Source organism: Erpetoichthys calabaricus, chromosome 18, assembly GCF_900747795.2.
Source record: "Erpetoichthys calabaricus chromosome 18, fErpCal1.3, whole genome shotgun sequence".
In the NCBI taxonomy this organism is placed as follows: domain Eukaryota; kingdom Metazoa; phylum Chordata; class Cladistia; order Polypteriformes; family Polypteridae; genus Erpetoichthys; species Erpetoichthys calabaricus.
The window spans coordinates 42579883-42601948 of NC_041411.2; the positions used below are offsets into that span (position 1 = coordinate 42579883).

At 38.2% G+C, this 22066-nt stretch overlaps 1 protein-coding gene across 1 annotated transcript in view; it reads left to right on the forward strand.

Moving 5' to 3' along the window:
* Nucleotides 1–22066, forward strand: part of nos1 (nitric oxide synthase 1 (neuronal)) — a 66623-nt gene that overhangs the window by 2648 nt on the left and 41909 nt on the right. Inside the window, exons 2-3 of the mRNA XM_028824481.2 lie at nucleotides 9643–10464; nucleotides 21522–21627. Coding sequence (XP_028680314.1) covers nucleotides 9779–10464; nucleotides 21522–21627 — 792 coding nt within the window. The 5' untranslated portion in view covers nucleotides 9643–9778. The remainder of the gene's footprint in view (nucleotides 1–9642; nucleotides 10465–21521; nucleotides 21628–22066) is intronic.

Sequence of the window (22066 nt, forward strand, 5' to 3'; positions counted from 1 at the left end):
GGCAGTTGTTAAAAAAACAGTGAACTGGGGGAGCTGTAAAATCCTATAACTGAGCGTCACACCCCGTGTCACTGCCGTCTGCAACAACTCCACTTATAATGAAGCTATGGCCATGTAACGTAAAATCAGGTACACTCTTAAAGAACCTTTACTTATTTAGATCCGTAACTCCATGAGTGACCAGCAATAAACGATAACAAATCTGTGAAATACCAGTGGGATCCTCATTTTAAAAGGACTGCTGCAGGTAAATCACATAGGCTAAGTTCAGGTTTTCCAGGTCTGTCACTATGCTGCTAGGTTCAATGTTTCTCTTTGCCCATAAACCTTGTCAAAGCTCAAAGCACCTATTTCATATATGCAACACACTGTTCCCTGAAGCTCTTTGTCAAGTAATGGATCTACTACACAACCAAGTACAGTGCCATTTCAGAACCAGTGATTTTAAGAGTGTTGAGGAAAATTGGTTCATAACAGCGAAATCCGTTCTACATGCCTGGATTCACAATCCACATATGTCTTTGGGTGTCCTGTGACACGCACGCCAACCACTGCACCACCCTGCAACTCAGTATTACAAAAAAAAATTAATCCTAAAATGAAATCTCTTTTGGAGAAGACAACATTCTTCTTCTCCACTGTACTATTTTTCATGATCAATAAACACTTCAGTCATGATGGGAGGTAATTGCATTGGAATCTTCAGACATTGCTAGACTTCACCGGTAACGTGCGTCCTCATTGTAAACCTGCAACATATTTATTTATTCCCGCGACACAATTAAAAGATTATTATTTAGCATTTGTTATTACATTACCAGTTATTGCACGATTACAATGCATTAAGAAATATAGTAATACTCATATGTTATTTTACACCGTAACGTTAAATTGTTAAATGTTTTAATAAAAAAAATAATTGCAAAAATCTCATATGTTATACTGTATTTAGTGAACTGGGAAAGTATTTTAATGTTATCAACCGATATCTGTTTTTTCGCAGTTTTACACGGTGGCGCAGTGGGTCGCGTTGACATTTCACAACAGTTCAGTGCCCTGCATGGATTCAAATCCTGTGCATTAATGTAATATCATACAAAGACATCTTGATTAGGTTGATTGATTGACAATTCCTCACGGCCACCGAAGTAAGTGCAAGTGTGTTTGCCTAAAGGAGTGGGCTCTTTGATGAAGTGGCCACCTTGCGCACACAGCTACAATGGATTAAGCAAATGTTTAGACTGTTATACATTTTTACAACCACTCATATATCCCAGATTTTCTGCATTCTTAAACATAATAGTAATTTGTTAGGTTGCGTGGTTCCTTTGTAACACCCTTGCTTGACAAAGCACCATTTAATCCTGAAAGGGGTTCTTTGCATATGAAATTGGTCATTTGCACTTTGAAAAACTTTGTAATATATATAAAAAAACTGAAATCTTTAATTTACGGTAGGCTACTTAAAAGGATACTTTAAGAAAACCTGGACTTAGTCCGTGTTACTGGACGTGTACAGCACGATTTAAAATCATGACCCGTTGGCATCTGTTACAATCTATTGATGGTACTGTATGGAGCCTGTTACAGATCTAAATAATGAAAGGTTCTTTCTGGAACTTTCATATGGATGTAGGTCTTTTGGCATTGCTCTGAAGAACCACTCTGGCACCTTTATTTTTAAGAGCGTACAAAAAGTTTGCTGTTCCTGCTGCGTTTACAATTGTGCCACTCCGTCCAAGCTTGGCGGGTCTGCTTCATTCACCCACTCCCGAACTGTAAGTCTTCACATATGTTAACAAAAAATGTAAAATCGTGTATCATGTTTAAACTTAGACTAAAGGACTTATCTAGAACACAGCCACCAGATCCATTTGTTATCAGTGCTTTTAAATTAACCTTACTCCAGTTCATCCCTCTTTTTCCAACGATCCAGTAGACAAGCAGTGCATCTACTAAAGTGTTAAAGTTTATGAATTAGTATAAAGAACAGTAAGAATGCTGATTAACATTAAGTCTCAAATGTCTCAAAAGGAGACATAATTCACAGAAAATGCTATACAGGCGTAGCTCGATTTGGAAACTAAAAAAAAAAAAATCAGACGAATAAAGCCACAATGATCGTTTCCCAGGAAACACGCTTTTCATAGATATGCTTAGGTTTCAATCGTTGCTAAGGTTCAGGCGGAGTTCACTTTTCGCCCTTTAATAGCAATAACGAAAGTTACAGAGCCTTCATTTCTTCTCCATTAATAAACCTTTTAGTGGACACGTTGGGCACCAACTCACTTGATTTCCAGTGGTTTAACTGAGACAGAAGCGGTGACCGAGTAAGATTGGCCAGTGTAAGAATGTTGTCAACCTAACATTAACGCGGCAAGGTGGCGCTGTGGCTAACGCCGCTACTTTAGGGATCGGAGTGTTCTGGATTGGAACCAAACATTTTATACCAAATATTTTATCATTATTGTATGCGTGAATTATTCCCGTTCAATGTAGACTTCAGACTATAGCGAAATACAATTCAGAAAAGGAGGATAGCCTATTGTTGTGCTTTACTAGCATCCGGTTGCTATAGTTTTCGAATAAAGCTTGCTGTCTGCGTAGTAAGGCACCTCCGTATTGAAGTACATTTTTCCCAATAAGAAGAATGCTTTTGGATAGGGAGTAAAGTTATCGCACAGCTTTTATAAAACCGAATAGTATCAATGTATGAATAAAACAAATACAACACGAATGGGTGTTTAGATAATCTTTCAGAAACGCAGAAACGACTTCATGTGAAAGTAGGAAATGTATTTACTGAAACCACTGTTTGAAACATCTCTCAATATCCATCCATCCATCCATCTTCCTAACCTGATAATCCAGGGCAGGGTCGCGGGGTATAGTCGGCGCCCATCCCTGTAATCATCGGGCGCAAGGCAAGAATAATTTATGGACATCACAGGGTGAGAACACATTAATACAATTTTAACAAAAATACACGAAGAATTCTGATTTTCAGAATCGGTTGAGGTGTTGGGCAAGACATGTATTACGGTGCAAGTAACGTATGTGACAGTGAAGCGATTGACGGTTAGAGTCACAATAACTAGATGCGTTGTAAATGCGCTCTGCATTGCCTGTCATTAGTTCGTCTCTGCGTATAGCCGGTAGAACAACACCAAGATCATCACGCATAAGTCTGTTCGTATCCTTCATCCGTTTCCTGTGTCCACTTAACCAGTTTTTGATCGGCCAGAGTTCATCACACGTGTAGTCACCGACAAGGTGCAAATAACTTAATCTTTCACACGAGCCTTCGGGATTTGTTAACTTTTACTGACTGAGGCGTATTTCGGCTAGAGGTGTTATTTGCCTCAACTGAATTTAACGCCGAACGGGACTGAGTTTCAGGTGTGGGCGAGGTTACATACCAGACTCTTAACACATGAGGACATTCCGGTATGGTACAGTACACTTATAAATACTGGTTGGCACTTTAGTGGGTTGTTTCGTTACTCGTAGAGCCATTGCTTCCCAAAGAACAATTGTATTATGTTAAGGGTTCTTCGCGGTTCTTTGGGTACAGAAAAGGCTCAGAAAAAGGCACAGAAACGGAAATCTTTAACCTACCTAAAAATATACAAACAGATCAAGAAAACCTAAACTTTGCGTGTGTGAGTGTATGCAATAAGATCATATACTCATGGTAACTTATGGAAATTGTCACAAATCTCACAGAATAAAGGTTCTTTCCGGAACTTTCATGTGGACAGTTCGTTTGGAAAACAATAATTGCTCCCTATGGAGATGCAACAGAATTCCAGTAAGCCCCTAACTGACTAAATACTCTTGTCATTGAGATTGGTCAAAATAATGAATTGTGTTGGATTATTGATCAGGCAGTTAAAACAGGCAGACCAGGCAGCAAGGGACCCGGTGGGTTGTTGCAGGAACGTTCTGGGGTGTTAAGTCAACTCAGGAGTTGTTGGAGTGACTTATGTAACACCTGTTATTTCAAATAAGTTTGAAATAAATTCACAACTGAGGAATTATTCCGACTGGTTCTTGGAATATAACAAATTGGCGGGGATGTGCGTTTATGTGGCAAAATAAATAATGAACAGCACATTTAGCTTACCTATTTTGGTTTGCGATAGGGGAAAACAAGTTTTAAGATTAAACAAAAAAGATTTGTTTTTTAAGGTTGCCAATAAGCTCTTTATCATAACAGCTTAAACTTGCACGATATCCATAAACAACATTTTTAAATAAAATGTCACTTTGATTGCAAGGGCTGCTCAGGAAACCATGTCTCTGCTGTCAAATTGTACGGGTACTGGGGATGAAGCTATAGCATAAACTCAAAGAATACGCGCAATAATTAAGACGAAGTTGAGTGTGTTCTTCGATGTTTCCCTACAGACAGGTTAAATTAATTTTTTCTCGGCTATTTTCTCTGCAAAGCAGTATGGCGTAGTGGCTAAGGCTTTGTGGGTTCAAATCCTGCTAGTGGCACTGTATGACGATGATTACGTAAATTCACCTGCTTTTTCTCCAATTGGAAAAGCATCCATTTATACACCCGCTTTATCCTCAGATGTTGTAAGTCCCCTTGTATAAAGTAGTCAGCCAGATAATGATAATAACGCATATAGGCTCAAGAAATATTACGTAAGGAACGTCAACATTTTGTACAAGGCTAAACCGGGGCAAAGGAGAAACCATTCCTGGCAGGGACTGAATGTCAGAGGGAGAGCCTGAAGCTATCAAAATTGTGGACATCATTGCCTGAATTAATGACTAGGAACCCATTGGTGCCTGCTGGAGTTTGTGAGACTTTCAGATTCTTTCTATGTTCTTGTGCAGTGCAAACTTTAATAAGATTAAGACTTCCACAATGCTTACATTTAACCACAATCGCCTTCTGGTTTATTAACGTAAGAACACACACTATAGGGCCAGATTGTGGCAATTGCATCAGCACTCTCCTCCTACACGTTCGACCTGTCAATCAGATTTCATTGGCAACATTCAAAGCTTCGACTCTCTGTCTTGATTTCCCGAAGGCTCACTCAGTGGCAGATCACGGTCACATGGGACACACTGTCTTTCCAGTTTGATCGTTCTTCGGATTGTTTTAACGGTGTATGATGCGGTACAGCCTAATTATAACTCGTACGTTTGTGTGAGACACACTGAGCTACAAAGCGACCGCCTTAACTTATTTCCATTCTTTTCAACCGAGACGACCCGCCAATGTAATAAAACTAAGGTTTTCTTTAGAGTTTCAAAGACATACGAGTGCGAAAAAGTTTCGCTTTATCGCCTGAAGACAGTCCTTACCCCACACATTTAGCACATTTAAAGTTTAATGCGTAACGATTGCTTGATTTAGGCTTTTGCGTTTTAATTTACATTCCTCTAATAAAACTAATGTCGATCAGAATAGACTATGTTATTCTCACGATGAATTCAATCAGTGCTTAGGAGGCAGAGCACGTTATTCAAAGATAAAAATACTACAAAGATATAATCTGAATGGTAATTGCTTTCCGTCATGAGCAGGACTGCTACTTCACAGTCCAGATTCGAATCCTAATCTGTTCATTGGCTATGCAAATTCTCGTCTTGTCTACGACTGCGGCCCCATAATAATACAACTTTCTATGTAATGCAAAACGAATCAAATCAGGAGCCAGATAACGAATGCTATTCTGTTTCATACGCTTTCAAAAGAACATTAAACTATTAGGAACTATGATGCGCTTAAATACATTTCAAACTGGAATAGAAAACTGAAGAACACACTTAGTAGCACCACCCGAGTTGCAGGAACACAAGTTAACGTAATAAACACGTCTTCGGAGTTAACAGGGGACCCGGTGGAAAACCCATAGAATGAAGCGTAGAGAAGACTACAGAAGAGCAGAAGAAGGGTGCCAAGTACAAAACTGTAAAAAGTTTAATTTCAGGAAATGTACAGTATATCATAATGTTTAAGAGTTCAATTAAAACATACGTACCTCGGACAGTTCTACAAATTAAACCTCTTATAAAAGTACTCTAATGCCTTATTTATTTTGTTGATTTCATTTCATCTTGAATTATATTGTACCAACCGTTGAAGGAAGGCTGGAGAGTGATGACTGTGGTGCTGTACATGTGGTCCCTATAGAAGGTTGCAGGTATTTGGTTCACAGACCTTTTGTTTCAGGTTGAATGTACACATTACCAGGTATGAAACTATAAAGTGACAAATCACTTGCTTTGGGGAGGGGGACTATGTCATTCTGGGGTCCCATCCTACTGCCTATCACAAAGGCACAGTTGTCAATGTGATCCAACATTCTGATTATTTATGAGGTGGGGGTTTATTGGAGACTGACGTTACACCTATAGCAGGCATCTAGTAGTGCTGTAGCTCTACAGTAGCTGTAAAGGAGCAGCTGAACCCCACCCTTGAATTGTTAATGGAATTGCTATAACTTTTATGTTGACCAGGTAACATCAGCTTTAAAAAAATCAAGAAGTGTTCAGACACTATTAACATTTAATAACCTGATGGCTTAGCGGGGAAATTGTATCCAAAATTTAAAATCAGTCTGAACTCAGTCATCATTATCTAACCCGATATATCCTAACACAGGGTCACAGGGGTCTGCTGGAGCCAATCCCAGCCAGCACAGGGTGCAAGGCAGGAACAAACCCCAGGCAGGGCGCCAGCCCACCGCAGGGCACACACACACACACACACCAAGCACACAATAGGTACAATTTAGGATCGCCAATGCACCTAACCTGCGTGTCTTTGGACTATGGGAGGAAACCGGAGCACCCAGAGGAAACCCAAGCAGACACGGGGAGAACATGCAAACTCCACACAGGGAGGACCCAGGAAGCGAACCCAGGTCTCCTTACTGAGAGTAAGCAGCGCTACCATTGCACCACCACTGCACCAATGTGCTATAGCCATATATGCTAAATGGTTTCATCATATGATGCAAAAGTAAAACATTTTAACTCATTACCCCTTAACCTACCCTTTTTCCATCCCAAGGTAAGGAGAGGTTAAGGCACTGGATGCAATATTGGAATCAGTACTAGACAGAATGCCAGTCTTTCCCACATATCCACAATACAGAGTCCCATTCATCCTAATAGTATATTATTGTTTTATAAACAGATAGTTAGGTAATTTGAGAATTTAAAGACAGACTACATTTCAAATTAGGGGAGTTTCTAAGATTTGAAGATATCAGGATCCCTTTATAGGTGTAAAGGTAGAAACAAAGAGTGGAGGGTTCCCCCTTTGAGTTATAAGCCTAATGAAATACCTTTATAACATTGAGAAGTGTGGGTTGTGTTTCCACCTTGCAGTGTCAAGCATGTTGATATACACTGATAACATTTAGGATGGAATGGTTCCTGGGGTAACACTGGGTTTCTGAGCGCATCAATATATGTTCACAACATTGAGAATGGTAGGTGGATCCCCTTGGGGTTTCATGTTTGAAAAACAGGCCAAAACAACAGGGGCTTGGCACAGACTTAAGCATCTAAAGCTCCTTTCTGCCAACACCACCACTTTTAACTCCAAATTATTCAGATAAACTAAAGCTGAGGTCCATCAATTTTTTTTGCATGAAATACTCCCACCCATTTGGACTTCTCATTTCCAAAAGGGTCACTATTATACAGACGTAGTTTAAATTGCTTGCAATTGTTAATTATGTCTAGGTAGGACAAGTTTGTTTAGATTGCATGGTGAATTAGAACCAGCTATTTTCAATATTGGAGTTAATAGCGTGTCCACTAATGGTTTATCGTTTATCTAAACCCACTTCATCCTTTTCAGGATCATGGAGAACTTGACCCTATCCAGAAAGCATTACAGGAGCTTACCATAGATACTACGCCAAGTAATCGCAGGGCATATTTATACTAGTGCTCTCATAAAGGTAATTTAGCAGCCATTCAAATACAAGAAGCCCAGAGAATGAACATCAGACAATACCTCCATTCTTTCTCATAATGGAAAATTTTTAGTGACAAGAATCATAAGGATTTTTTTTTATATAGCACCTCTCATGGTGAATACCTCTCAAGATGCTTTCTATATAAACATTTTTTTTAATCTATAATAACATAAAGGCTATTGGCACATTAATTGATTAGTCAGAGGCAAACTATCATTCAGAGGCAGAGACTGAACCTTGCATTTTCTGGTCCTACTCCAAACGACAAGTTCACACGGAGCACCAGCACTCCATATGAGAAAAGGATACACAATGTTGAGCTGCAGTTACATTTTTTCTAGAGAGTGTTCAGAAAATATTTTGCTGTTATGGATTCTTCATTCTCAACAATGTAACCTCAAAATGATATCCTAAATGAATGTTCAATTCACACACTGACACACAAAAACAGCCACAAATATATAAATATTTATAAGACTATTGGCATAAAATGGATCCTTCGCTTCATTTAAAAAGCTCTTTCCTGTGAAGTTAAACTCCAGTGTTTCCATGGTGATTTCAGCAGAAAAGTTGATTGATACTAACAATATGAGTGCACAGTTAGATAACTGTTTATATCTTGCATTTTTTTCACAAACTACTACTTTGTCCTTATGCATTATAATGCATAGGAGCAAATTAAGTTAAGGACAACTAATTAACAGAATATATTCATTGCAATGCAGTTCAGGGTGTCAGATTTCTAGAAACTGTCAGTACTCTGCTTAATGAAGATTCTAATCACAGTTGGCACTGTGCCTTTATTGAGCAAAAAATAATAATAATAATAATTGAGCAATTAAGATTTTGCTGGTGTGTGAGTGTTGGTAAAAGTAATGAAGTGTAAGTGTGGATTAGGTTAGTGCTCACTAGACTTTAAGATCCCAATAGTACCACATCCATGTCTTACGTCGAGTGCACTCTAGTTAAAAAAGCTAAATTGTGTTCATTGGTGTTAGTTATTAAACACCACAAGCTCCTCTGATAAGATTTTCTTGGTATTGAGCATTTTGCCATTAGGTTGGCTTTGTGTGCTGTGTTCGGCTTGACTTTTTAATGTCTTATTCTCTATGGTGGGGCTTGATGCTTAAGGTATGGACATTAAACTGTGAGGCTTTATTTTTAGCTCCTGACACTGTCTCTTCCTTTTTCTTAATGACATATGATTTAACATGTCAGCGCCTGAATTTAATAAAAATAAAGTGTGATACAAGTCAAGCTTTATATGTTGATATTCATTTAGAAAGGTTTAAATCTGACTGGATTTGTAAGAATTTTAAAGGTAATTCATCAGTCCATCTCTTCTTCCTTTAACTCATCCTTGAGTGTCTGCTGCCCCTTAGCTGAAGTAGCAGCCAAGAGAAGGTTTGACAAAGATCAGCTCCATGGGGGGCTGTCAGCAGGGAGACTGGTGAATTTAGCCATGTACTGTATTTGCATGATCCTCATTTGGCGATGTAGGATAGTGTATACAGCCAGGAAATGTTACAGCTGAGATTCCACTTACTGTAGCAGACAGGCTTGTCACGAGGCAGCACAGAGAGGGAGTGTGCACTGAGTGCGCAGAGCCAGTGAGGGTGCTGCATCTGAGTCTCAATTATCAGTCCTACTTTTAGTGAGTTATATTTGTCATTTGCAGGAAAGCCACACAAAATGGACCATTGCGCAAGAAGCAACATGTGACATTCTCAGCAAGTCAAACAAGTTAGAGTGCAACGTTTGGGACAAAGCTCACACTTCACTCGTACCGAGTTTGGTCCACCTGCCCGATCACCATGGAAGACACTGAATTTTGTGTTCAGCAGCTCCAGCCCAACATAATTTCTGTAAGGCTTTTCAAAAGGAAAGTGGGTGGCCTTGGGTTTTTGGTGAAGCAGCGGGTTTGTAAGCCTCCTATTATCATATCAGACTTAATCAGAGGTGGGGAGGCAGAAGAAAGCGGCCTGGTTCAAGTTGGAGACATTGTTCTGGCTGTCAACAACTGCCCTGTGGTAGATATGAAATACGAGAGTGCTTTAGAAATGCTGAAAAACATTTCTCCCGAGACACATGTGGTCCTGATCTTGAGAGGCCCAGAAGGATTTACCACTCACCTGGAAACTACTTTTACTGGGGATGGAAGGCGAAAAACCATCCGGGTAACCAGGCCCCTCTTTCCATTCCCTTTTCAACCTGAAGGCTCCACAGTGGATGTGTGCAGCAGCAGAGACAGTGGGCAAGTGCTAAGCCCTATGATACAGATCAATGGTGTTGTTTCTTCCCTCATTAGCCAGAACACTTTAAAAGAAGACAGTTGTGCTACAGATCTCGACCCAGGCTCTTTGGTCAATGGAGGAGCTGAAAATAATGACCTTCTTAAAGAAATTGAGCCAGTGCTCAATCTGTTAAACAGCAAAAAGGAGAACTCTGGGGAAAATGTATTGAAAATGGAGAAGAAGGACATAGGTGTCCAGGTCGACAGGTAAACGATTACAAAAGTGCATGTATTGATTTTTATAAATAATTTTACACCCATATTCAATTTTGTTCTTTCTTACAAAAGTTTAAGGGGATGGCAATCTTGAGAAAAATATTTTAATCATGAAAGCAAAACACCCTTATACAAATGTCCTGATAAAAGTTCACCTGCGGCCCACATACAATTAATGGCTTAAGTCTGGGGGCAAAAGACAATATGTTTAATAATCTATTAATTATCGAGTTGTTGGAGCTAGTATTGTTTACACATTTATTTGCTTTTGTGACAGCCCCTAATGAATGAGCAGCAGGGTTGGAAGCAAGGACTAATGGATGCTCACTCTGTGTTCAGGTGCTGCTGCTGAAGTGGTGACTGGACATAATAAGAATGGGTTGCAGGGAGTGTAAACAAATTTGAAGAGGGATTCACTTTTAATCACCTGGTGCTGGATCAGTAGTGGTTTGCTCTGTCTGTTAAACCATTTTTTAAAATCACCCTGTTAAAACATTGACGCCATGTAGATTGTGTGGGAAAAAAAAGAAAAAAAAAAAGAGTAATATTTTTCCATGTAAAAGGCTGGCCGCCACTTCCCGTTAGCAAGGAAAGAACTTTTAAATAAAAAGTGTTTAGAAAGAGAAAAATAATATAATCGGCTGACAAATCTGTGGTCACAGATGGGGCCTTTAAAACACATTAGCAATTTAAACAGCTAAAGAGAAGAGAATGCGAGAGAGATCTGCAGTATTTGCACAGTGATTTGTGATCTTGGCACCCTGAGCCGTTTCCATTCTGGTGGCAGAGTCGGCGGTGCTACAGCGGAAACAAGTTATAAATGGAGAGGGGAAAAAAACGGCACTTTTTAATGCAATGAAAAAGGGTGGAACAGGAGTACAGTTAGTTATGTAATCTATCTGATAAATTGGAATGTTCGGCTGGGATAAACAAGATAACACGAATTTTTGATGCATATACAATAACATACGAATGTAGAGACTTTTTATTAGTCAAAGTCTAAAAACGTCTAAAAAAGGCAATTCATACTCTGAAAGTTTCAATCGAATCTTCAATCTATAATAATCAATCCTACACTACTCCCTACCACAATGAAACATTATTTTGTATTTTGTGCTTTTTAAAGAAGTACATAAACTGAACAATGAACACCTTTCAACAGTCTGAGTTTGTGAGAATCTTTGATTAACTTAAAGTATAAACAGTTTTCAATTGGCTTTTCCAGGTGGATTTTGTGGTGGTTGTTCCATACAATCTTCTCTTGGTTAACCTGTTTTTGACTTAGGTGTGGGTTTCTGCCAGCTAGGAACGGTCCAAAACTCAGGAGACTGGCGCCCCGTCTGTAACTAGAATACAGTATCTCAAAAAACTGGGCACAAGACACCAGCTCTGCACGAGAACATACTGACAGCAGCAGGTTGCGCAAACGAATTGACTTTTAATCTTATGAAAGTTTGTATAATATACTGTACATAATGCTATACATATACATGAGCAAAGTATGTATTAGGAACCTTTTTAATTACCTTTTTTTGAAAGTGTCCAAGTACATGCGCTGACCTTCCTCGTCTTGTTTGTTTCACAGTGATACACGTGAACTACCTGGGAAGCCTCTACTAGGTCCTTATGACGTAGCGGTCGGTGATTGGCTGTCAGCTGTGTCGTCATACAAATAACGTGCTTGTACTCTGCCCGCTCTTTTTCAAAGCGCTTTTAGTAGTTTGGGGATTTTGTTTCTGTTGCGGAGCCCTCTCTTTTAATGTAAGATTGACTGATTGAAGGGAAAGTTCAAGCTTTTACAGCCGGGGTGTAAAGTTTGGAACTTTTGATGCGTAATAAAGCAAACTTACAGGTACCGATCGAAGAAGTCTGCATAAACGGGCGGCCTGCAAAAAGGTAAAGAGCACTGAATAAACATTAGGCATAAGCCGTAAAAAGCACTGATACCACAGCAATTTCCTTAATAAATCATGTTTTGGTAAATACACAATAGCTGTCTGTCACGTTAAGTGTAGTAAATGTAATACAGTAACTTAGACCGTCTTTCTAAGGTTGCCAGTATTTTAACAAAAGGGGACATTCATGCATTCTGCAAGTTACAGAATGTATAATACTGTATATATGTCCAATATTTTCACGTGTACAGAGTACAGTGAAATTCTTACAGTATGTGTAATCCTCTTGTCATCATATAGGCCTATATGGTGTAGTATACACATCTACATGTCACTACACACTATATACAAAATAATATACAAACAATCCTTTCAGTCTACCGTGTGTGGATACATCTGCATATCTACCATTAGTAAAATATACGTAAATCAGGGGTTTCCAAGTTCAGTGCTGGGGTTATCATTGCAGCTGTGGTGTTTTCGTTCCAACCAGTTTCACAAATAAATGGTTCAGTCTTAACTTCTAAATGATCTCATTGTTTAATCAGTCCTTTTATTCCATTGTTTTGCATTCAGAAATATGTGCTAGTATATTTACATGTAAACAAAATTCAGAAATGTGCATTTTTACCATTTCTAAATGCAAACTTTCTTTTACCATAAACATTTTATTCACAGTTTTCCTGTGGAGTTTAATCCATTAATTGTATCTAGATACTGATGATTTATGAAGAACTATACAGACACGCGTGCAAATGACACTGAAGTGAAGCGAAGCAACTACCTCACTTATGAGCTAATAAATAAGAAAAGGTTTAAATGATCAGAGCATAATAAAAGCCAAAACTTAAAAAGCAAGAATAAGAGCAATAATTAATGCCACCCAGACCAGTGCTTGCTACAGTCCCCTAATATTTCTTGATTGACCCAATAAAGGCAGAAACTTTGAAATATCAGTTTGTGTCCAGTTTAGAACAGAATGTGGTTGGGATGAACACCTGCAGTTATGGTGGTCTGCAGGACTGAACTTGAGGACCACTTTTTAAGCCTTTTATTACTAATGAGCACACACATTAATGTAACATTTATGAAGCAGTTCTGCTTTAACATTGCTATTTTCTCCTGGGTCTGCACTGCACATCACTAATTGTCAGTTTCTGAGTACAGCTTAAAGAGCTAACCCCACAGAAATATTGTGAATTGAAATAGAAAAATAGCAAAAGAAAGTTAAGTATTTAAACCTGTGACAATGAAAACACATTTCTGAATTTCTCCTAAATGTAAAGATACTAGAGCACTTTTCTGAATGCAGAAAAAGAAAAGGTCATCATTCCTGCTAAAGAATTAGATTGATAAGACATGTAAGTGACCAGCTAAACTTATGAATCCTGGTTGGAATTATAGCCCGTAGCCACAGTGGTACTCTAGGACTGAACTTGGCAACCCCTGGAGCAAATCACCCATCAGAGTGTGCATAAAATACATCAACTCTTCACAGCATTTATAATAAACATGAATGAAGTGAAGCATGGTATATGTACAGTATATTCCATAGTTATGTATTTCTTGCACTACATAATGTAACTCATCAGTCACAGTGTATGTGTTGCACTAAAACCCAGTTGGTGCAGTGTTTACCACTGCCATCTCATATCTCCTGAACCCCGGACTCAAGTCCTGGCACTGTGTGTGCCTAGTTTACTTGTTCTCCCTGTGCCTTTGTTGTTTTGTTTCTTTTTTTTTTCTGGATACCTGTCTTTTCTTTCCGTATTCCAAACATATGTGGATTAGATGAACTGATGATCACAAATTGGCCTGATATGAGTAAGTGTGTATGTATTGTTTTTGATGAGCTAGTGCAATTTCTGTAGATGGTTTCTGTCCTGCAAAATGCTCAGGTGGTACAGACCATGTATTCCTATATGTGAGTGAAGCAAGTTTTACCTTGGATGGAAATAATATAACACACCTGTTATCCACCTCAATAAATGGACAAGTGGCTGTGTCCGTCTGGTTACTATGTTTTTGTCATTCCAACAGAATTCCGCTTCACAAACATTTGTAGTAATAAAATGCATTGCATTTGTCATTCCAACACGTGGCACATCACAAACATTTACACTGCTTTTACGAATCTTATACCAAATGGCATATAACAGAGCATATGCACTGCAACAGATGGAGCATCGTAAACATTTGTAGTAAAGCATTTTATTACTACAAATGTTTGTGATGCCCCATCTGTTGGGATGTTTATTATTACTTACATTACAAAATACTTTCTAAAGATGGTGCATTGCAAATGTTAATACTGAGGCCTACATTGGTCACTTAGATTTTGACACATCTTAGACTGCTTAATTCAGTCCTAAGAATATTGAGTCCTATTATGGCAGCTTTTGGCAAAATGCCGGAATGTTCCATATGTCTTTTCAAGCTCAGGTCAGTGGGAATTTAATGCATATCCTAGTCACATTGTGGAAACATAGAAGCCTGGTCTAAATGGGACAACACTGCATCAAACGGCTCACTCATATATGTATCCTTATTTAAACAGGAACTTGAGAGTTATCAGCTCATGTAATAGAGTTAGAGTTTTAAATATTTTATATATACTGTATATATATTAAGAGGTCCTCTAATTTTGGATATTATGTTGCACCTTTTCTCTGTTCTGGATCACGGGGAAACTTTCTTTTTAAGAATACAGTCTGAAATGTTATGTTTTTTTACAGAATGCCTTGTTTTCCACTCTTCTAGATAAAATATCTTAATGTTTTGGGGTTTTTTTTGGCTCAGTTATTCATTCACTGATAAAGGCCACTGTTTAGTTCCAACACTGCGGTTTTTACAGCTGCATTTTTTCTGCTGTTCTTTATTATTGATTAATGAGGCTTATGCAGGCATCTGTATATCTACAGTGAAACAGAAATTGTTTATTTGTGGCAAAAACAATCATTACAATATAAGCCAAACTTATTACTTTCTATGTTGAATCTTTATTTTATATAGCAACAGACACAGCGTAGCACAAGATAACAAAGTAAACAACAAAGATTTTAATTAATAAGATTAACTTGTTATGAGTAATTGAGCATTTGTGTTACCTTACACCTTTTTAAAGTACCCCTTTGGTTGCCTCTGTTGTCCAAAAATAAAACAACTGAAACAGGATATCTGATTGTAAAGGGTCCATTTGTAAAGTGACACAAGTCACCTTATTTGCTTTCATACTGCCATCTGCAGGAGCCTGCTGCTTAAGGCACATATGGGGAGCTAACAGAGAGCTGTTTCTCCACTAGATCCTGAATTGGTTTACTTCACCTGAGGGTCCTGCATCAATCAGATTTGTTCTTTGATGGTTGCATTTTTTTTTGGCTCTAGCAGAGCACCAGTGATATCTTATTTATTGCATTTGTATCAACATCTTATAAGGCACACATTAATCATTTGTTATTTTATATTGTGTCCTTCACAGCAAACAATGTCACAAGGTAATTTACAATAAAGAAAATTTCAAAGCAAGTGAAACCCTGAGCAATTTGGGCTTACCCCTACAAAGCAAAGGGTGAGGGTCAGACGCAGTGCAATTTGGGTAACGAGAATGAAAGATTTCTGTGTTCATTTTCCTATAAAGTTCTGGTAGATTGGGTTCAGATTCCTTCCTGGTCACTCTCTGTGGACATTGGTATTAGTGAGAGTGAGTTTCTCATATAGTTGACTGGTGTGCCATCTAGGTATAATCTGTCTTATAAAGATGCTGCCCGAAAAAAGTTCTGTCTGCATATATCACTGTATTGCATGTACTCTTTGAATAAATGGATGGGTTGATGAATCAGAGGAAGTTGGCTCAGAAACAGCAGATAGATAGATAGATAGATAGATAGATAGATAGATAGATAGATAGATAGATAGATAGATAGATAGATAGATAGATAGATAGATAGATAGATAGATAGATAGTACACTTGTAATAAGATTTTACTTGTTTTTGGAAGTCATGGCTCTAGATGAGCTGGGTGTTTGGCTCACATTCCACACATCCTCTATTTCACTGTTCTTCAAATAATAACTGGGTGTATGCTTTTTTTAAAAATTTCTCAGCTTAAGGCTAAAGGCAACTGCAGTGTGTTGATCCTGAAGATGAGCTATTATATTTTACATGGTCCTACTTGGTGTGAATTGGAGTCAGAACTTATAAAGTGTATTCACCTGAGAAGAAAGACAGTAGGAACAGACAGTCAAGATAGACCTTTGAGGGAAAAAGTGTATTTAAGAGTCTTGGGTGCAGCTGTTAGTTTAGGAGACAAAACTAAGCTATTGCAACAGCAGGAATCCCTGAAGATCAATTGGGGTGGTGAGGTAAAGGAGCTCTATTTTCTTATTTTAGACACTGAAAAGCTGCGGTGGGTTGGCACCCTGCCCAGGGTTTATTTCCTGCCTTGCGCCTTGTGTTGGCTGGGATTGGCTCCAGCAGACCCCCATGACCCTGTAGTTAGGATATAGCGGGTTGAATAATGGATGGATGGATGGATAGATACCGAAAAGTCCACTTCTTATCAAATAATACAATTATTGTGGATTTGCCTCATTTGTTTCATTGCTTCAGAGTGATTTGTACCAATTAATTGAATGTCTCCGTCATTCTTGTAAAAATGTCTTGTGATGTAAAAATGATGGGCTCCTCAGTAATGTGGCTGACATGTAGACACACATATATCAGAGAATCATCTCTCTGGATGTCCAATAGATACATTGTATTTTGGTGGTGTTTTCAAAATGTTTGTATGTTTATTTCTTTAAGAGTTAAATTTATTATTTGCTTATGTTCTTTTAATTGTTACTGACTTGATGTCAATGACTGCTCTTTTTTAATTGTTGATATATCTGTTCATAACCAAAACAAAGAAGAACTCTCATCAAATCAAATTAAAAAGGACATTTTTTTTGTTTAAGAATTACTGGTTTCATACTAAGCATTAAACTGTGATATCTGATTCACATCTTTTTTTGGTTAGTTGTTTCACCCCAGAATGTCAGAAGACCCTAATGTCAGTTTAGTATTTTTAAATTTCTGCCACTTGAAAGAACTAATAACTAGAGATTCAGTCTTTGTACATGCTATTGAAAGCTACTCTATTAAAACGCAAACACATAAACAACTATGAATGTAGTTGGCTTGTCCTAGGGAACACTGGGGTTCCCTGTTTTCCAGAAAGGTGCCTAGCTCATTTTTACTTTCAATATTTTTTTCAACTTGAAGATATCAGGCAAATTTTTCCTACTTTTTATCAGAGGGTGTTTTGTATTAACCCTCTCGGTGGAAAGAGTTCAGGAAAGTCACTTAATATAGTATACTAGTATATTATAATACAGCGTAAAGGCAAATGTGGGCCTTCCTCTGCTGGCCACAACTTCTCTGTCAGCTACAATAACTGCTTCTGGCTTCCTCTCTGTGCCTGAAAGTGGTATTAACACCACAGGACTTGAGGTTATATAGTCTGCAATGAAAAATAAATGATCCTCAGACAAGCTGCCCACTCAGACTTGTAGTCAATATGGCCTGTACAGCAGTGTTCTCCACATGTGAGAGTGAAGTAATCATTACAATCGTGCCAAGTAATGAGTAGTCATGTTGGAAAAGCACCCATGTAATATGCTTTTGCTGTGAAAAAGGTCAGTAAAAATACCTTTTCTGAGCTGACATTGTGTTCTTTTTATTATTCCAGCCATGTTCCAAACCTTACATGTAACTAAGGCGGAGCGGTGCCTCTGAGGCTAGGGATCTGTCCTGGCAATCGGAAGGTTCCCGGTTCGAATCCCGTAAATGCCAAAAGGGACTCTGCTCTGTTGGGCCCTTGAGCAAGGCCCTTAACCTGCAATTGCTGAGCGCTTTAAGTAGTGAGAAAAGCACTATATAAATGCAAAGAATTATTATTATTAAGGCAAGGGTCATTCCCTGGCAATAAAACCCTTTATCCATACAGCATTACCCATTATGTTCCCATACTTGTTCTGCGTCAAGTGACCCTGAAGTGATATGGAAGAAGTAATGGCAAGGTAGAATACCAACAGACAGGCCATCTGGTATGATGTCTAGGACTTCAAACCACAAGACCGTGTGTTCAGTCATATGGTAATGCTCTTGAAATGAGCTTTCACGCAAGCTAAATGAGAATAGATAGATAGATAGATAGATAGATAGATAGATAGATAGATAGATAGATAGATAGATAGATAGATAGATAGATAGATAGATAGATACTGTACTTTATTAATCCCAAGGGGAAATTCACATACTCCAGCAGCAGCATACTGATAAAGAACAATATTAAATTAAAGAGTGATAGCAATGCCGATAATGCAAAGAATGCAAGGTTTCTCATTTTAGGCCTTTTTGTTGTAAAGGTAGGTGAAAAAATTGATTGTTAAAGCACAGCCAGTTTTACTAGTAGAATGATTGAAATAGAATCAAAGGGCAAAACAAGATGTGCTTTTAAATATACAGTAAGCCAAAAATCACTAACCAAATTACAATATTAAAGTTCAATAAGCCAAGCATAATGCACTGTGTTGTCTTGATTTAAAGAAGAAAAGGGCAGATGCTAACTAAACTATGAGCCAATCTTACATATCATAGCCATGCGACATCACACACCATGTCATGCACACACACACACACACTGACAATATGGTGTCAGAACAACAGGTACTGAAAATGGCACAGACAAAGAGTGTAAAAATAAAAATAACCAAATTCTTTAAATCCTGACACTGATTTAATGCATATTCTTGAGCAAGTTACCTATTACTACTGTTTTCTCTCTAATCCATTTTGTCAAATGATGCAGGGTCATTAGTACTTGCATCACTAGATTCAGGGACCTTTTTTATGATCTGATCATACAGCTTCTCAGTTTTTGCCAATATTGTGCATTCTCTCTTGTTTGCAAGAGGCATACAAGTAAGAAACTAGAAAATGGAAAAGAAAAATGTTATTTATCATTGCCTTGTAACTCTTCTTGAGGAAATGTGTCTGCCAGATTTACTGAACTTGATTAGTATGATAGCCATCACAACACACACACAAACTCATACATAATGACATGTGCAGTAGCCAAGTCTGGGACTCAAACGACTGCTATGTTTCAGTCTATAACTTAAGTATTATTTAAAGGAATATACAAATAATTAACAATTTCAGCATTCATGTTTCCTTTCACTCTGTGATGCTGAACTGGGCAAAGGACAGAAAAGAAATGGATGGGTGTTTTCTGTCATTTTTGACATCTGATGCCCAACTGAACACTGCATGTATGGCAGTAAAATTCAGGGGGGTACTGTATACAAGAAGAGAGCATTGCAGCTTATTTTTGTTCATTTACTTGGACATTACCATGGAAAGACATTACTGACGCTTGGGTTGAAGGTCTTCTGTTTGTCATTGTCTTCCTTTTATGTCACTAACCAAATAGTTTAATAAAACTGTCTAGTAAAGCTGCTGAACTTTGAGTTGGGTATGGAGAAGGCAAAGGCTAAACTGGAGAAGAATACATAAAAAAGGAAAAATATTGTCTTTTGATAATCAGAGGGGTTACACTGTTGTGTGGGGAAGCTTCTTTACATTACAGGTTCTTTTAGTGGGTTTTTTTTCTAATAGTTGAGAACACCTTTCTGATGTTTCCAAGAATTAATTTTTTGTTATAACAAGCAGAAGAAGTTTTGGAAAGACCCACTCAGGACATAACTAGTCAAACAATCAAATTGCTCCTTACAAACAGAAAATGGGACCACCTACCACAGGCAATGGCGGCACACAAGGTGACACTCACTGTTCTGACAGTATGCCTTTTGACAATGTAATCCAAATGGCATCATCATCCATTAACAGTCAGTCCCTAGGAATAAATGGGATTCTTGCTGAAGTTTACCCATCTCAGTCAGTTGCATTTTAGGTTGTTTAAATGAACTCAAATCACTATTTTAACAAAGTTGAGAGATCAATGGCACATAACACAGTGGATGACCCAAGCAGAGTTACATCTTTGCAAGGCAACATGCCAGTTTCAAAAGTGATATTATAGTACACACCACATCTCTCTGCACATCATCCCTATGTAACCAGACAGAGTGAGATCATGTTGATTAACTTTTTATGGTGAGCATCCAGAGGTTATCACAGACATCTTATACATGCACACCTTGCTATTCAAGCTATTCATTCTAATTTTTCTTTTAAATTAGGCTAACACTTCTATGTGCATCTATTTTTGTCACAGAGTGCATGGTTCTATATATCAGTATGTATCTACATCAATTTTCTGTACCTGTTTGTTACATTACAGAATGATGGGGAGCAATCATTGTGGGCCATTGTGGGCAAGTCACTCTGATTTACACAGCCCCATTCATAAATACAAGGCCAATTTAATTTTGTCAGTTACTGTAATCTGCATGTCTTTGTGAATAGAAAGGAAATCTTGAGTAACAGGAGAAAACTCACTTGGACATGGGGAGGATGTGTCAAGTTTAAAAGAGAAGGGCTAGTCAGGAATTGAACCCTGGTATCTAAATTGGCATGATTACTAATCACTGTGCCATTTTAATAAAAGCACACAATATGAAGTGAAGACAGTATTATGAAATGGGTACAAGTGCCAAGAATGGAATCTTCCCATAGTAAAAAGTAGTCAGAGGGAACATATAGACAAAGAAGAACAAACCTCCTGACCCAACCAGGGCTCAGCATCTCAAACTTTTCTTTAAATTTAATAGTGTTAGAATACTGGTACAATTACAAGTTAAAGACACTTGAATAGAAGCATAATTCAAAACATGAGTACATGTCATTGTGATATATCCACTGAAGGGATAGAAGGTTGTAGAGTGTGAACTTCACTTAGCTTGCAGTGCCAACAATGTCCCCATAAATGTTCTTTCTGCTTCTAGTACCTGCAACCTTAATCGGCATGGATACTTGTAACACCTTGTTAATAAAGGGATTCTTAAAATATCAGTATCTGAAAGTATCTGAAAGAAGTCTAGCCTGAGCACTTCAGAAGGGATGATGCCTAACATCCTGGAGCACAAGGTGCTAGAAATTAAGTTAGCAGTGGACTGATATAAGTGATTTTTTTGACCTTTGATTTACAGAGATACCCTGAAGCTTGCTGCTGATACGGACAGAGTTTTTGAAGACCTGTGGAGTAGGAAGAACATGCCAGTGGTCCTAAATAATCCTTATTCTGAGAAGGAGCAGGTATTATATGCTTCCCTGTAGTCAGTTGGACACTACTTTTATCACTTGAGGAGGTGGCATACCTTTGACTTCATTTGCTGGATCAGTTTGGCAACAGGTATTAATGCATTTAATGTGACTATCTTAAATATTGGACTGTGTTGCTAGGGGTTACATTCTAAGTCAAATGTGAATAACAAGTTGTGAGATGTTTTTACAGCTGGGATCCAGTTGAAAGAGCACTCCCAACCCATTGACTGAAATGTAATGTGATCCCCTGAGGCCAGCAACTGAACGAAGGTCACATACTTTGGACCCACCAAATAAAAATGAGCCCTGCATTCAAACCCATTACCCCCCAAGAGATCCACTAATTAAAAGGGAACCTTACCTCCCTCCCTCTGCAACCTTTAACTCCAATATAAAGTGTTTTTTCGGCTCTCTCAGGCACCAGTGTTAA